The sequence below is a fragment of the Syngnathus floridae genome, chromosome 2 (genome assembly GCF_059516105.1).
Source record: "Syngnathus floridae isolate MCC-2025c chromosome 2, RoL_Sflo_1.0, whole genome shotgun sequence".
NCBI classification, from domain to species: Eukaryota; Metazoa; Chordata; class Actinopteri; order Syngnathiformes; family Syngnathidae; genus Syngnathus; species Syngnathus floridae.
This window is the reverse complement of record NC_142414.1, coordinates 24,565,073-24,581,233: the sequence shown is the minus strand read 5'-3', so window position 1 is coordinate 24,581,233 and position 16,161 is coordinate 24,565,073. Positions and strand designations below refer to the sequence as shown.

At 41.4% G+C, this 16,161-nt stretch overlaps 2 protein-coding genes and 1 long non-coding RNA gene across 3 annotated transcripts; 1 reads left to right on the top strand and 2 right to left on the bottom strand.

Annotated features, from left to right (window-relative positions):
• Window positions 1-6,100: 6,100 nt before the first annotated feature.
• On the bottom strand, window positions 6,101-7,574 carry LOC148402722 (uncharacterized). The gene is made up of 2 exons (XR_015853095.1): window positions 7,054-7,574; window positions 6,101-6,962 (listed from the first exon to the last, which is right to left on the bottom strand). It is a non-coding gene; the product is annotated as an uncharacterized LOC148402722 (long non-coding RNA).
• A 285-nt stretch (window positions 7,575-7,859) lies between these two features.
• Window positions 7,860-10,069, top strand: wfdc2 (WAP four-disulfide core domain 2). The gene is made up of 4 exons (XM_088356355.1): window positions 7,860-8,199; window positions 8,304-8,447; window positions 8,563-8,700; window positions 8,790-10,069. The coding sequence occupies exons 1-4, from the start codon at window positions 8,103-8,105 to the stop codon at window positions 8,921-8,923; spliced, it is 513 nt and encodes a 170-aa protein (XP_088212481.1). The 5' UTR covers window positions 7,860-8,102; the 3' UTR covers window positions 8,924-10,069.
• pigt (phosphatidylinositol glycan anchor biosynthesis, class T) lies at window positions 9,656-15,997 on the bottom strand. Its single transcript, XM_088401467.1, has 11 exons — window positions 15,633-15,997; window positions 13,982-14,159; window positions 13,709-13,836; window positions 13,076-13,176; window positions 12,794-12,974; window positions 12,607-12,704; window positions 12,374-12,530; window positions 12,054-12,254; window positions 10,974-11,139; window positions 10,781-10,864; window positions 9,656-10,710 (listed from the first exon to the last, which is right to left on the bottom strand). The coding sequence occupies exons 1-11, from the start codon at window positions 15,949-15,951 to the stop codon at window positions 10,461-10,463; spliced, it is 1,863 nt and encodes a 620-aa protein (XP_088257593.1). The 5' UTR covers window positions 15,952-15,997; the 3' UTR covers window positions 9,656-10,460.
• Between the last annotated feature and the right edge of the window lie 164 nt (window positions 15,998-16,161).

Genomic DNA, 16,161 nt, shown 5'->3' with positions numbered 1-16,161 from the left:
AAAACATACATAAGTCGCTCCTGAATATAAGTCGCCCCCCCACCCAAACTATGAAAAAAAAACGCGACTTATAGTCCGTAAATTACGGTATATAGTATACGTATATATAAGGGCGGCTCGGCGGCGCATTGGTTAGCACGTCCGCATCACAGTTTGGAGAGTTCGGGTTCGATTCCTCCCCCAGCCCTCCCTGTGTGGAGTTTGCATGTTCTCCCCGTGCCCGCGTGGGTTTTCTCCAGGCACTCCAGTTTCCTCCCACATCCCAAAAACATGCTTGGTAAGCCGATTGAGCACTCCAAATTGTCCCTAGGTGTGAGTGCGAATGCGAATGGTTGTTCAGCTCTGTGTGCCCTGTGATTGGCTGGCAACCAGTTCAGGGTGTTAAAGTTAAAGTTAAAGTTAAAGTCCCAATGATCATCGTCACACACACATCTGGGTGTGGTGAAATTTGTCCTCTGCATTTAACCCATCCCCATGTGATTTTAATCCATCCCCTGGGGGAGAGGGGAGCAGTGAGCAGCAGCGGTGCCGCGCTCGGGAATCATTTGGTGATCTAACCCCCCAATTCCAACCCTTAATGCTGAGTGCCAAGCAGGGAGGCAATGGGTCCCATTTTTATAGTCTTTGGTATGACCCGGCCGGGGTTTGAACCCGCCTTCTGCCCGATGACTCCTGAGATAGGCTCCAGCACGCCCGCGACCCCCGTAGGGACAAGCGGTAAAGAACATGGATTAGTTTCAGCCGTGCTTTCTCTATAAAGATATATATATATATATATATATAATACAGGTTTTATCATGATGAGTTTGACCCCTGAGAGATTCATTCAATTTTCATTATTTCCTATGAGAATAAACATATGATTATACCGTAGGTGTTCAACTGCACTCTGATGGTGATGCTGATGACTTTATTAGAACAGATCAAGTTATAGGCGATAAATTCAGACACTGAATCAATTCATTGTTGTCCTCATCAGTGTCGAATTCACACTGCTTGATTTTCAGTTTGTCGCTGTGTTCATCTTTTCAACTAATCATCTTTTATTTTAAACACATGAAACCTACAAGCTGCATCTGCAGCATCTGATACAATGTTACAGGTGAAAGACTCTTTTCTTCCCATTTCTACATTTTACATACACTACATGGGAGTTCTTTCAACAATTCTAAATCAAGTCCAGATATGATGTGCACCATTTCCTGAAGTCATGATTATGAAATGTGTCAGTGAGCAGCCACCTGAGCAGGACCTTGATAAGAAATATTGGAATGCTTGAATCTTATCCTGTATACTGTTTCCTCTCTGCCATGATGGAGGAGGAGAAAGATGAAGAAGAGAAGCAAGGGAGGGAAGGGAGGGTTATGGAAAAGAGAAATGAGGTTGAGCTCTGATGAGGATGAATAGTGAAGAGAGGAGGAGGAGGGTGGGGTAAGAATAAAAGGGGGAAGGGACTATGAGGAGGGAAGGTAGATGGAGAAAGCGGTTGCTGAGAGGGGTCTAACTCTGGCATAAAAGTAAATTCAAATGCATTATTCATGGCCCTGTGTGTCGAAATATCATTTACGTGTGCTGTGTTGACTCATGGCTCGTAAAATGAGAAGGACATGAAAAGAAAGAAAGGAAGGGAAAGGAGGAAATAAACAACTCGAGAGGCTTCCTCCCTTCATGGCCAGAAAATAATAAAAAATGATCCCTGTTGTGCTCTCTGTCAACTTATTAGGCATCAATTATTTATTGCATTTTCTGTTTACTATGCTTTCTATCTGCAGAGAATGGCTCAAGTCCGCCTTCAAAGTTTACAGGTGTAAAAAAGGGTAGGGGAGAGGCTTTAGGTACAATGCTAATGGAGTGGGGGAGGGGGGACTGGATCACGTAACACTTGGTATTGATTCTATTTCTAACATCTAAATAGAGTATGAAGGGGGGGGGGGGGGGTCCCCCATCTTTAATCAGTCCCAGTTGTTCTTTCTTTAAGTCGTAACTTATCTGTGCAAAATCTGGGCCAAGATAATTAGCAAGAGTCAGACATAGGGTGCTGCATTATTTTTTTTTTTAAATGACGCTGTATTGGTTAATATTCCAGCATAAGCTCTTTCGGATTCTAAAACATCATTCTAAATGTTAATTTTTCAAATTTACTTTTGTGTCATAAATGGTGGGTTGGGGTAATTAAAATGTCTCCATGGTGTTACTCAAGTGAATTGCAGGACATTTTGTTTTAGTGATTACGTAAATGTTATATTTGAGTAATGTCTGACTTTTCAGAGACTCAGATTTAACCATCAATCTAAGCGAAGTAACATGCAAGAGTATCACTCCTGTTCAAAATGCCGAAACTGAGAGCTGACTGATGAAAATTAAAGCATCCGCAGCAAACCACTTCATGACGTTTGGCTCCTGTTTGAGACAAACAATCACATTTGGCTTGATAAATATGTTAAGCGCTGTGTATATTTTATTTCCTGTATAATCAAGGTTCTCACAATTGCACAGTACTAGCCCCAGGCCTGCATTTTCTTTCCAATTGGAGTACTAGCCTTACATTGGCACCACAGTGACTCCTACAGGTGACCAGCAGGTTGATAGCTTTATGCGTCTATTGTATTAACAGTACAGTATGCAGAGTAACTACAACTATGCGTAAAAAAACTAAAAATTACAACAACAAAAAACTACAACTATGCAGCCTTCCGGTTTGGAGATAAACCAAAACAAAGGACCAATAAGTCGAAACAATACAAACAATGTTTCTGTTACAAAATCATAGCATCCAGTAGATTTCATGGTGCATCGCAACATTCTCTTTTTCTTGTAACATTTTCTTTCTATACACAATATTAAATACCCAGATAAGGGCGCCTTTGTTACTTCTGACTTGGTGGATATAGATATTAGAACATATTTGGACAATATTTGGTTGTAGGTTTTTGCACAACAACACAATGAATTTGAAATACAACAGCCAAGATGCATAACTAAATTGTATTTCAGAATATTTACAAAAATATGGCATTTACAATGCCGACATTAAAGCAACATTGACATTTCTCCGAGGAGATACTTTGGCGGCCCTTTATTACTGCAAGGCCACCTTCACTTGCTTCCTATTTACAGATTTTGCTGTCTTCACAAACCTACCTTCCACCCTTTGACAGATGCGAAAAGCTCTGTTAGCGTGCGCCACATAAGTAGTATGATGTATACAACAGTGTCTACCACAAACGCCAAGGTGAATAATCTTTGCAATTATATATCAGAGCTGTCTTCATACATGCAGACTAAAGGTGTGTCTGTATGCTTGAAATGCTATTTATCTGTGTATATCCCATGAAGGTGGAAGCATATACGACCTGCTCTACTTCTATTTTCTGATTTATAATGCCGGTGGAGAGCATCATCACAGAATCGCTTTATCTTTTCTCTTTTATTACAACACATTTGTTTTCATTTTCTTCCCAAGGTCTGGCTGGCTGAATACATCACGAATCTCCCACGGGGCAACAAGGCCAGCCTCGACACCACGGGGGAGACAATTGGATGACGGGGAGGGATTTCGGAGCATGTTTCATCATTAAAACCATTAGCATTATCTTGACTTTGAAAACATCATTACCATGACTCTCAGTATTGGTGGGATAAGTGGACATATTGGCGGGGGCAACAGTCAAGCTTATTGGTCATAATGGCAAAAAATGTTCAAGGGACAAATGGAGAGATTAAAAATGTCAGGCTACAGAAGGAGTTGCAAAATGAAAATATAGCAATTCTGACTATACTCATTACCATTTCTCTTTTTCAATCCTGCTGTCAGCTACCATTTGGGTGATTAAGATAAGACAAGTCATTTGAGACACTTTTGAAGCCCTAGGCTAGAGTGGATAACAGAATCAGCAGTAGGGCGACTGCTAAGGGTGGAGATGATTTGGCATTTGGGTTTAGCAGAGGTCAATGACCGGTTAATGCACAATGTAATACATGATTGACTCACCGAGCCTGAGGAGGAGGGGCGATGAGGTCAAAGGGTGGAGTTCAGCCTTGTTTGGGAGTCACTGTGGACACAGTAGGACACAGCACGAGTCAGTGAATTATGCACATTTGTTAGGTTTTTCATTGAATTTTTGCAGAACTATCTGTGACATTCACAAGAATCTGAACATTTTCAGAATACATTTGGAACACGAAGAGAAAATACTTGGTACACTTCCGTTAAACTGTGCAAGAGATAGTCCTAGCAAATGTGCCAGAAAGCCTCGTGTCAGAAAGCTAAGTCTCAACCACAGGTCATCTAAGTCTCAACCACAGGTCATGCAGCCTCCAATAGAATAATGATCCGAAAACACACGACTATCAAAATCCAAGATCAGCTAAGAGCAAAACACTGGAGTAGTCAGAAGATTCCTGATATAAATCCGATTGAACATCTGTGGAAGAAGCTGAAACATGCTGTCAGGAGCAGTTTGCTCACAACGGGGAGGCCAAAATAGCAGTCGACAGGTGCACAAGTCTCCCTGAGAGTTACAGAAATTGCCTGATTTAGCAATTGCCTCGAAAAAAACGGTTGTGCAGCAAAATAATGAGGGTAACTTCTTTTTTTGGCCAAGCCAGTAAGTCCCCCCCACATAGTCCTGGGCCACAATTGAAAGTAAAACCTTTTTTTAAATTATTATTGTCAGTTTTAGTCAGTATGTGGGTAGAAAAACTGTTCCAGGTGCTGACTTAAGCTTTACAGATGTCATGTCTACTGTGAAGGCGGTTTGTGTTGTAATCGTCATAATAACATTCATTACAGCCCTCTATTAGTAATGCCAGTTTTCCCTGTAATAGTTAACGCAGATGATGAAGGTAGTCGAAAGGAGGAAGCCACCGTTTGTGCTTACTGTAGCCAACTGCCATCATCTTGATCCATTGTGCATTATGAAAGTGTTTCAGACCCTGATCGATAAATCTAAAACTTTGATATTTTCATTTAGAGTATGAACCGCCATTCTCTGTTTCATTCCCATTGCAGCGTTGACAGCCAGCACTGAAACTGATAGCATCTATATCATTTCAAGGACATACAATATCACCCATGAGCCAAGCCTCCGTACATGAATACATAGAGGAAAGGTTTCCAGCTACACTTTTCCATAATTGAATTCCCAAGGACATGAGAGGGGGCGGGGCATGGGGGAAATAGAAAAGGTTGAAACGAGGGAGCACAAATGATACAGTCCAAAGGTTCTGTGTGATGAGTACACAAAAGAAAATCACACAAAGACCTCAAAACCATCCAATCATTATATAGTATTCAGCCATAGAACAGTACATAAGACACCTTGGAAGACTCAGGTATGTTACAACACATAATAGAATCAGCCTTAAAAAATTCCTTTAAAAAGAAACAGCAGTGGTTACAGATCGCGCAATAAGCAATGCAGTTGTACATCCAAATTGCATGGCCTTCATTCCCCTGGGGGTAAAATGACTCGTCTGCTCACTGCACTGACTATAATAACCTAGTAGACTGAGCCTATTTGATGGTTTGGTGGTACCTGTCAATCAAGTCAAATGCAGCCCGAATAAATTTGCATAGTTACACTGCAATGAAACATCTGGAGGATTATGCAGATGCTGTTCAGGACAATACATCACTACCAGACACTGATAATGAGAAATCTAAGGTTGTTATTTTAAAATGTCATTTATATTTCTTTTGTTTTGCATCTCATTATAAAACTGAAATGGAAATTTGTGACATACGTTTGGAAATATGCAAGTGATGGTGCTGAAATAGACAGTCCTCTGGTTTTGAGTGGGACCTTTTCTATTTCAGGTCGGCATCGGGCTTATTGATACAACAGCGCTCTCTGCTGGTTGACGATGGGAACATACAGCCACGGATTATGCCACGCTAAAACGAATGATCGGATATGATCCAAATACGTGTTGTGTTAAAGTCGTTTGCACATCCGCCTTACAGTGCTGAGATTATACGTCCGACCAGTCCGGGTTGCGACCTGTCTGTGTCCCAAAGTCAGCTGGAAAAAACTTCAGCTCGACCGCCACATTGGCAAGAACAAGCAGTATAGAAAATGGCTGGATGGAAGGTCAACAACACTGCCCATTGATTTTTATTTATTGATTTTCTTACATGCACATTGACAAGTCACTTCATTAAGTACACTGACATAACTCTAATGGGATCCGATTTGAAATTGATCAACAATACTCAAACAGGATGTTCTCAGAGGGTGAAGGCCACTAAGCTAAGAGTTTCACATAGCAAAGACAGCAGTGGATGCTCTTGGTAATTAGAATAATATTAATTAAAAAAAAACAACCACATACTGTGAATTTTGCCATTCTGTTCCTTGTTAAAGAAAAAGCAAATTGTGCAAAAAGAACTCTTTCAAAGCTTAAACCCAGTCGAAATAATTTCAACTGTAAAGCTTAGCGTGCATTTTAGGTTTATCCTGAAATTTTACACGGTAGTTTAACCATAGCCTAAATTTTTGTGAGTAGTCTCTGTATCCTGTGATGCTTTGGTGATCAGTCCAGCAAGCAGAGTGACCTTTGGGATAGGCACTTATTTATATGGTATCATGTCAAACAAATGGATTTCACTGATTGCCCCTGCTGAAGTACTGCAGCAATGCAGTTCTAACAGCAGGCCCTTGCATGGTCCAATTCTCAGGTGAAGTCTGACCAAGTGGCAGAATATTCACATGACTTCCAGGCTCACCAAGCTCCGAGCAAATGTTATGTAGCACAAAGCAGACTACGGCTATTTTCCTGGCAAGGGCTACTTTGCAGTTCAGTTTTTGGTGAGGCATTTCCATTGACCTTTCAACCTTCCAAAGGCCGCTTCTAAAACAGAGCTTGCACAGTTCAGTCGTGAGTTGAAGGCGACTTGCTTTGGAGTCAAGTGTTCCATGTTCCAGAAGGGCGTCATGGAGCCAGTTCTCCGTGGGGTGAATCTTCACCAAGAAGCAACAAAAATTTACAGTTGTTTCACGAGGGACCAAGAAAATAGGTCACAGTGTCAACATTACATTCAAAAGAAATTACCTTCTTTCTGTTGCGCGATCTCTGATGATGCATGCCACGGAGAAGTTGAAATCGATAACGGGTTGCAATGTAAGCTTGCAAAGTCAGAAGCAACATTTTCACAGTCGTTCTCCGTTAGTACTGTTTTTCTTCTTGAACAAAGTTTGGCAACCAGCGTCCTTGCCGTGCGCATTTCCGCCACCTTAAATTACGTTTCTCATTCCGAGGTTTTTTTTTTTTTTTCTCATTCCGTGTTCTTGATCCCTATATGGACTCGTGACGTGTGCCACACCGTCTTGGCCCGGAAACCTAAACAATAATGTAGGCGTAGAATCGAACGTCAACGCAGTCGCCATATATTATGTGTAATAGTGGCACACTCGCCAAAGATGCGTACCACAGTTCAGCAGTCAACTGAGATTTTATGCAATTAAAAATCTGTACAATCTGTCAAAGATAACATCACAACAACGTTTTAGAAATACCATTTGCACACTTAATGACTAATACAACCAACTAATGGCAAATAACGCGGTTCGGGATTTCAGACAATGGACAGATGGATTTTTTATTATTATTTCTACAACTAAATTGATCTGAATAATGAAACAAGAAACAATTAATCAGAATTTGAATTTTGATCTCATTATCAGGGGGACACAGATTATATGTTATATATGTTTGTTGTTTATATTTTAAAGATTGGTTCAGTCTTTAGCGCTATCAAAACATCTTTGTGTCCTGTCACCACACCCAATATGGAAAACGCTCTGACGTATCATAAAATCTATTTACAAATGTTTACGGAATGCACCACTCGAGATCGAGAAAGATGGAGAAGTAACCTTTTATTTTAATCAAGACACGTAGAAAGACGCCAAATCTGATTACTACAAGACATATATACTTTGTGATTTGATGACTTTAAAAAGCTCTAGAACATTTTACGACAAAATATTAATGAAATTCAACAGGCACAAGGACCTCGCATCCTCTTCCAGGGCTACTCTAGTCTGCAAGTCGTGTTTGTCCCAACGGGAGGAGCGCACCACATTCTTGTGTGTGCAAGTATGGCTAAGTATACAGTTTGTGCATTGGTTTTAGCACTCGGTGCATTTCTGGAATTTAATACAGCTGACACTCGGGATTCTCCAAGTAATTTAACAGGTAGGATGTGCACAATCTTCGTACACTTTTACTCAGTAAAAAAAAAAAAAAACTTGTCAAGTTGACACTCTTGTCTAATTTAGTATATTTACTTATTTACTCAGCGATTCTCCCGAAACCGGGCCAATGCCCTCGCCTTCTTAAAGTTGTGCCATCACATAAAGGGTGTGCGTGTGATGACGACTGTCCCGAGGACCACAAGTGTTGCGTCTTTGACTGTGGAACTGTCTGCGTCCCCCCTTCTTTCAGTATGAGCCCCCAATGGTTTTCCTTGTTGGAGTCTATCAATCACTGTGGTGTCCTTCGATGGGACGCGCCCTTGCACTTAAAACGTGGTCATCTTATGTTCTGATGATTTTTCAGAAAAGCCTGGAGTGTGTCCTCGTAGAAACTGGGGCTCTGGGAGGTGTGCCGAGTTTTGCTCTGACGACAGTGACTGTCCCAATGAGGAGAAATGCTGCCACAACGGATGCGGACATGAGTGCGTCGCACCTTACAAAGGTTAGATGGACTGCGAGTGTTCTACACCCCGCAGACACTTCGCTCTGTAACCCGGTGTATTCTGTGTTCTGTGTGGCGTTGTGCGTCAGTGAAGCCAGGCCGCTGCGCTCTGCCTCAAGGAACTCCCATGTGTGCAGAGTACTGTTACCATGACGGTCAGTGTCCAGGGGTGCAAAAATGCTGCCGGACAACCTGTGGTCATGCCTGCAGTGAACCATGTTGAATGCACAACAGTTAACTTCATGACAAAAATGCAGATGGAACCCGGAGAATGGGCGTTTTATTATTTTTTTTCTTCAAATTTTGTTGAGGCAGGTCCTTAGATAACCAGCCACCCACAAAGAAAATATGGTTATAAAGATAATTCACATTTTGACATTTCATTCTCATAATATCTTATATTTGAAAAATAAGGAATAAATGTGTTATGAGAAATATGTCATTTATTTCCTGGAATATGCTATAAATGAACACGTTTGTAGGAATGTAGCTCCACTTCAACATTGGAGCATCTGCTTTACATGTTGTAGCAGGACATCCCATAACATCTTGATTTTCTTAGAATACCAGTGCATCAGCATAAAAACCTACTACATCTGAAGCCTGCTTTTTATAAATGCTTGAAGAGGAAATCATTTGCAGCTGAACTCCCCCGCACCAGCACTTCCACATACAGAGACCGCTGTATTTGCCTGCTCCATTGGAGTTTGCTTGTACAGCATTGTGCATAAATGGGGGCAGTCAGAAGGAAGTAATCTAATTCCAACACTGAAGCAGTTTACAAATGTGACCCTTTTCTCTCAGCTCATACTTGGATCATCTGATAACTGTAAAAGCCGCCCTGAACTGTGAGTTGCAACATTGGTGATTACTTAACCTACGAAATGTACGTTGATTTTGGCATACTATTGGAAATAACTGGGTTTTGAACACCCGAAAATCAACACTGTCAAACTTGTGTACAATCTTTATTTTGTCCAAGGCTCACATTTGACCAATGCTGCCAGAATTGGGGTCATGAAAGGTACTGAATGTTTATGAAAAAAAAGATGGTGGAAAAACTGCCAAACAAATAACATTAAGTGACTCACTGTGGCAACCCCTGATGGGACAAGTTGGAAGTTGCATCAACTGAATAAAGGTTTCTCATTGTATGGGTTGAAACGGTGCTGCTCTTACAACATTGCTGTACAGGCCAAATAAAATTACAATATCACCTGGAGTACAAAAAAGAACATAATTTGTACCAGTTTCCGGTCATAATTAAGGCCTTGATTTTCAAAAATGCATAATCAAACAAAAGTGCAAACACTTGTGAACCCACTTTTGGCATTCATGCAACATAATAAAATCACTGCTAAAACTAAAATTATGTCTGCTGCTGTGCCGTGAAAATGTTCACATGAAAAATATGTGCCATGTCTAAATAATGGATGGAAATTGCTCTAGTGTTTGCAGAAATTTCAAAGTGAGGATAAGACAGCAAAAATGTTCTGTTGTGAGAATGGATTGGCAGTCATGCGCTCATACATTCTGCTTGCCTGCTTCCTTAATGCTTGACAACTCGAGGATCCTGCCCTCCATCCATATTCAATCTAAAATGCGTTAACGTCTCTAAGTGACCATACATGATCCTAGAAATATATTACAAATAAATAGAAAATCAAGTAGAAATTCAATCAGTTCTCTCCCAAATTGAACGTATTTATCAGCAGGTCAACTAAAGGAACAGTTGAGTGGACCTGTCTTCCTGCTATGTCTCACAGTGGCGGCACGCCCCGAATTTTACGGATTACGTTGGCGATCCGTTTGGCCAATCCCGGTCTGGGCTCATCTATTTGGAAGTTGCGTGTGAGCAGATTGAAAAGGGATCCATAACCCACAGCCAATACAGTGGAAGTCAGGCAGATCACATTGTAAGGCATGCTGAAGTCAGGAGTGGGCAGGTTGATCAGCAGCGGTTCTGTGTAGAGGCGCACAAAGTAGCTGAACTCTTCTTTGCTGGGGAAGCTGAAGGAAGACACGGAATTGGAGGAGAACCATTCCACCTTGTAGACACAGAAAACCTACAAATACTTACAAAGTGTTGAAAAGGGGGCTTTTGTGTGTCGCATTTGTGTCCATGGCAACGATGCTTGGTACAAGAGAACTGATAACAGAGGACCTAAACAGCAAAGAGTAATGAGTCAGATTTTGGAAATATGTCGCTAAGCAACACTCTCGAGAAGCAAATTTGATGGGATGAAATAAAAAAACAAAACAAAAGCACAAACCCAACATAGAAGCCGTGATTGGGGTCTGGGGGGTACTCAGTCCATTTGAGCAGGGCTCTCTCAAACTGCACGCTGACTTCAGTGATAGAGTTTGGGGGAAGCTGCACCAGCATCTCCAGCATGTGCGGCTTCACACGGTCCTTGGATGGCTCATAGTGAATATAACCTGCCGGTGGAGGCACAGCAGCAAAGATGAGAATTGTCTCGATGAATCATTTATGACGTAAAGCAGTTGCGAATTTCATTCTGCAGCACTGGTGCAAAAGATAAAACATGCACTTTTTTTAGACAGTTGGAGGACGGTGGAGAGGTGAGATGCCAGACAAGAAAGCAAATGGCCAGTCATGTAGCACTCATGTCGCAAGGACTAACTTAAGTTCAACACTAGGATAAATAGACTACAACATGAATCAGGATTTTTAAAAATGGACCTCATGGGCAAAAAAAAGCCCATGTCTCCCTTTTGAGGACAATAGAAGCACTTCAGAACTTAAAGACAGAACAAAAGGCAGTTCCATGGCTAAATTGCATGAGTTGAACTAAAGTTCTATGAAATGCAAATATAGCCAACTTAACTTTCTCATTTAGAAGAAAGTGACCATTGTTACCTGAAAATTCATCACGAAATCTCATTTCTATACATTTTTTTACTTTGTTCAAATGGGTCCAAATGTGTTGAGTTGTGACAAACATTGAATTATTAAAGGTTCAATTAGATTAAAATTGAATAACTTTCATCTTTGCCATTTCTGGTACATTTCGTGGGGTCTTTCATGCAGGAAGAGGAATGTTGGATGTTGCCGTTTACAATTTATGTGAAAAGTACACATGGTGGAAGAACTTTTTTTTTTTTTTTTGAAATTCAAATTAAAAAATGTTGCAATGTTTTGGGCTGTGTATGTTTGAGTTGTACTTTTGTGACTAATGCGGCAATCGTAAAATTTTTGTTTCGCTTTTAGACGAGCGTTATGGAGTAAATATAAACCTTTAAATTACTTCCTGGAATAAACCATTTATTCTAAAATATGTATTGTGCATATGTTATGACTTGACACACGAGTTACGTTGCTCTTTACTCACTGGGACTGTTATTCTTCCCCTTGCTGGTGACATTGAGGGTGTGTATGTAGAGACGAAAATACCAGGGCACCGAGTCCAGCAGCAGCACAGGAAAGGCCCTGTAGGGGTGGTTGTTGTATAGCAGTGTGTGGATCTCTCCGGTATGCAACCCTGATCCCGCCACATAGCGCTCCGCGTGGAGCAAGGGGCGTAGCATGTGAGCTGTAAGAGGACGAAAAGAGGACATGGTGCTTCAGAAGTCTCGCGTGGACATTACCAACAAAACAATAACGGTTATAGTGTATTTCCAGTTGCTGTATACAGCAGGTTTTCTGACTCACCTTCACTAGATATCCAGCGAATCAGGAGATTGAGAGAGGACGTTGCACCAAAGGTGCTTCTTTGAGTCAGGTCGTAGACAGAGAAATTCCGTCTGTCCCCGAGTACCACCGCTCGGGTGAGCAGAGGAGTAGGAGGGCTCAGCACAAAATCCTCCCCCTATAAAATGACCAATACTACTATAAAATATGTGCAGAAAGGAAGTTTTGATCAAATTTTAGTGCGCCGTTCAAACCTCAGCACTGTCGGAAACATCGACGTAGATTTTACTGGAGGATGCCAACGGACACGCCTCTGTCAGGGTGCGGGAGAACATCTTGAAGAGAGACCACTCTATGGAAGAGAACAATTGGAGCCACGCGTTAAAACACGTTCCTTTGGTGGCCGACAAATCTGAACTACAAGCAGGGTTGGATTCCTACCTCGTTTGCCTTGTCCCGAAGTGATATAGTCAAAGACCACATTCAAAGTCTGTCTCAGCTCCACCGACGTGCTTGTGCAGTGTGTGTCCTCGCCCTGGCACACTGGTCGGATGTGCACTGCCTGGGAGTGAAAACTGCTGTGGAAGAGTTTCTCAGACTTGAGCAGGACAGCAAGGCCGGCCTGTGAGAGCAAAGTACAACCATAGGAAATATGCATTTGCCGATGTCACAAATGAGGACTATGGACGTGGTGGAAAATGACCACTTTTACTGAAGACTCACCTTGGAGCCACATGGCAAGAGTTTCTTCCAGGGAGTCAAATTTTCAGTGCAAAATGACTCGCGTGGAAGGGCGGCATAGCGTAGGAAACGGTGGTCGGTCTCTTGGAGTGCAACAGAAAGTCAAACCAGCATCAAGACAAGCCACTTTCATCAATGCATTCATTTAGTTCTGTGACAGTCACAGTAGGTAAACCTTGATTTGGCTTGGGCTCCCACCACTAGACATGCCTCCTATTTCTTTCTCTGTTGAAAAATTAAATACTAAATAAAGTATTGTAAAACAGTCAAATTTTCCACCTGCGATTCAATATCTTTCTTCTAAGGTATTTTTTATTTTATTTTAAATAATGATTTTATTTCCTTAAAATTCTCCTTGAGTGTTATTACCCAACAAGTATTTCAGCATTTTGACTGTAATTTGCAACAACATTATTCAACATTTTATTGAGCTTTTCAGCCACAGGAAAATCATCACTCATGTCACACTGTAGCAAGTTAAAGCTCAAACTAGCAACTGTGGTGACTGGTGGCCTAATGGAATGCCTCAATCTTAGCATGTACAGATGTGAGGAGCCAATAGCATCAGCGTTTACATACTGCAAACAGAAAGTGTTGAACAGTGTGAAACGCTACCGTTGTTTATCCCCAGAGGCTTGAAGGAGGCGCTGGGCTGAATACTGTTGATGGAGTCAATATAGTTCAAGGAGGCGCAGAAGAGGCCCGACAAAACGTTTGTCAGCTCTTTCCATGTACCATCCACACTGAAAGAATCCAGAAAATAACAGCTCCACTGTAGAATGCTTTTGGATGAATTAAAACAACAGAGTATCTGCACCAAAGAGGGCTATTTTCTCTCGTTAACATTTACAATGTGATGTAATGGCATCGTGCTAAAGATCTACTCACTCTTCTACGGAGTCCTGGAACCAGACCCAGATCTCTGCTCCAGGGGGAGACGAATGATAAGGCTGCCCCCACTGCATGGTCCTCCAGTACCCCTGCGTAAAGGAGATGTGCAGCTCACGGACGGAGAATTTCGAGATAACCTGCCCCAGTGACTTGGGAAATAGCCGGTAGTGGGACACTGCAGAGAATGAGCAAAAACAAGGTGCATGTTGAACCAAAATACAAAGAAATACTACGGATTCAGTAATGTGTCGTTCACAAGTAAAATGATCAAACATTAACAGTTGAGCTAGTAGTACAGCGAGATGATTATGTGCATTCATCATTCAGGGATGAGCAACTTGAATGCTGGAGGAGGCCACATTTTTTCATCAGTTGGGGGTGAGGGGGGGTATAGGACCACACACTTCCCAACCAGATGTATAAGAAAAAATGCTTTTATAAATATGGAGCAATTTCTTGCATACATCCAAAATGTGCTGTTAATGTTTCATTTTAAATACAGGTAAAAGACCCACTATCCTAACCAAAAAGAAAAGAAAAAAAACCTGAACATACTGTTCCAGTGCAAAGGATTTGCTTACATAAAAATAACCATTAAAGGACAGCACATAAAGAATAAAATTAACAGGGAAAGTAAAGCCCAAAATTTTCTTTGGAAAAAAAACAAAGGCTCTTTGTGCGCCCACTTGTCTAAACACAGACTCAAAGTTCAGTGTGCCAACATGTTTCTGGAACTTCTCAATTTGTACTGTAATATAATATCTATAAAAACCACAAGATTATAATATCCAGCAATGCATGCAGTTGAAAACCCTTATACCCCAAATATCAATCTATAATAAATGTTCATTTTAGAGTGAAAGAGACTTCCATTGGATGCACATGTACAACATAATTTTTCAGTTGCCACATCACGACACCTGCTATGTCATATGCAGTTGAGACGCTTGTGAGTGTAACCATTCCAATGTCAGTGTTTGAGGCAACTTTCAATATCGGCCTAATTTACTGGTATCAAACCAATACAAGTGGCATCATTATCACTGAAGCCACATACGGTATGGTATGACAGAACCGATTTCAAGTCTGCATTTCAGATGCGTTGTCCCAAGTTTTTGTTTTCTTTTGGACGAAACGAACAGGAAGAGCCCGAGTTTCTTTGGTGTTCCTCTTTGCCTTCCACCTGGCGGCTGCATTTCTTGCATTCTTCTACTGTACTATGATGAATCTTATCTACTGTCCCTTCCCTGCATTAGTTGAAACTATCTCTATCTGGCCTTTCTGTCAAACTCAAACTTTATGTAGCTGTTTCATACTTTGACAAAGCACTTTTCAGAACAAACGATAAAATTGAAGCTTTGTTCATAGATGAAAGAGCAGCAACTCAGTCCCCTCTCAACATTTGATGAAATATGTTTTATGATCGCAGCAGGCTGACGTCCTCGTATCTGCTGCAAGCTAAGCTTGAAAGTAAGGAAGCAAATATGTTATAAACACTCGGCAGTCACCTGTACTCTTTACCTCTTTCCACATCTCGCATTACCTACAAACTAAGATAAGTTTTATTGAGACACTTTTAGAATTGCTTTAATACCGTATCAATGACAGCCCTAGTGGCTTTTAACTCTGTAGCTAAGTGCTAACTTACCTTTGTTTCCTCCAAAGAAATCTGTTTCCCACAGGGTACGGAACTGAAAGCTAGCGTAAATATCTCCAGAATGTAGGGGTCTGATGACCAATTCTTCTTGGAAATCATCTTTCGGCGTCTTTGGAGGGACAACAGCGACCGGGTCAGAATGTTGCTTCTTGACGCCAGGAGTCCCTTTCCCTACTTTGGACATTTGCTTGGTCGTTTTCTTGACGCTTTCATTTTTCACTGTCGAGGCTTGACTCAGTGCGACGACAAATATTGTCAAAGCAATAAGACCAAACAGAGAGACGATGCTACAGCACCTGCGAAGAGCCATCTTTCCCTTCGAACAGCCGTGGAGAACTGACAATCGTTGACTTCCGTCTTTACGTCATACGTGAAACCAGCCAATGGATCTGCGCCTCGAAGGTGTCACATGACCCCCGATCGTACGCGCTTTGTTTTGCTCAAATCTTTACTTTATTACATTACCGTTTGATGTGGTTCAATAAAGTAACATTGATAGCAGTTTTCTTAAAAAAGACCT

Excerpts from the sequence above, each read along its gene's own strand:
- wfdc2 (XM_088356355.1), top strand. The coding sequence starts at position 8,103 with ATGGCTAAGTATACAGTTTGTGCATTGGTTTTAGCACTCGGTGCATTT. Across the intron at positions 8,200-8,303 it reads TTCTCCAAGTAATTTAACAG|CGATTCTCCCGAAACCGGGC; the intron begins GTAGGATGTGCA and ends TTATTTACTCAG. Across the intron at positions 8,448-8,562 it reads CTGCGTCCCCCCTTCTTTCA|AAAAGCCTGGAGTGTGTCCT; the intron begins GTATGAGCCCCC and ends ATGATTTTTCAG.
- pigt (XM_088401467.1), bottom strand. The coding sequence starts at position 15,951 with ATGGCTCTTCGCAGGTGCTGTAGCATCGTCTCTCTGTTTGGTCTTATT. Across the intron at positions 12,531-12,606 it reads ATGTTTCCGACAGTGCTGAG|GGGGAGGATTTTGTGCTGAG; the intron begins GTTTGAACGGCG and ends GTCATTTTATAG. Across the intron at positions 10,865-10,973 it reads AATCACGGCTTCTATGTTGG|GTCCTCTGTTATCAGTTCTC; the intron begins GTTTGTGCTTTT and ends TTTGCTGTTTAG.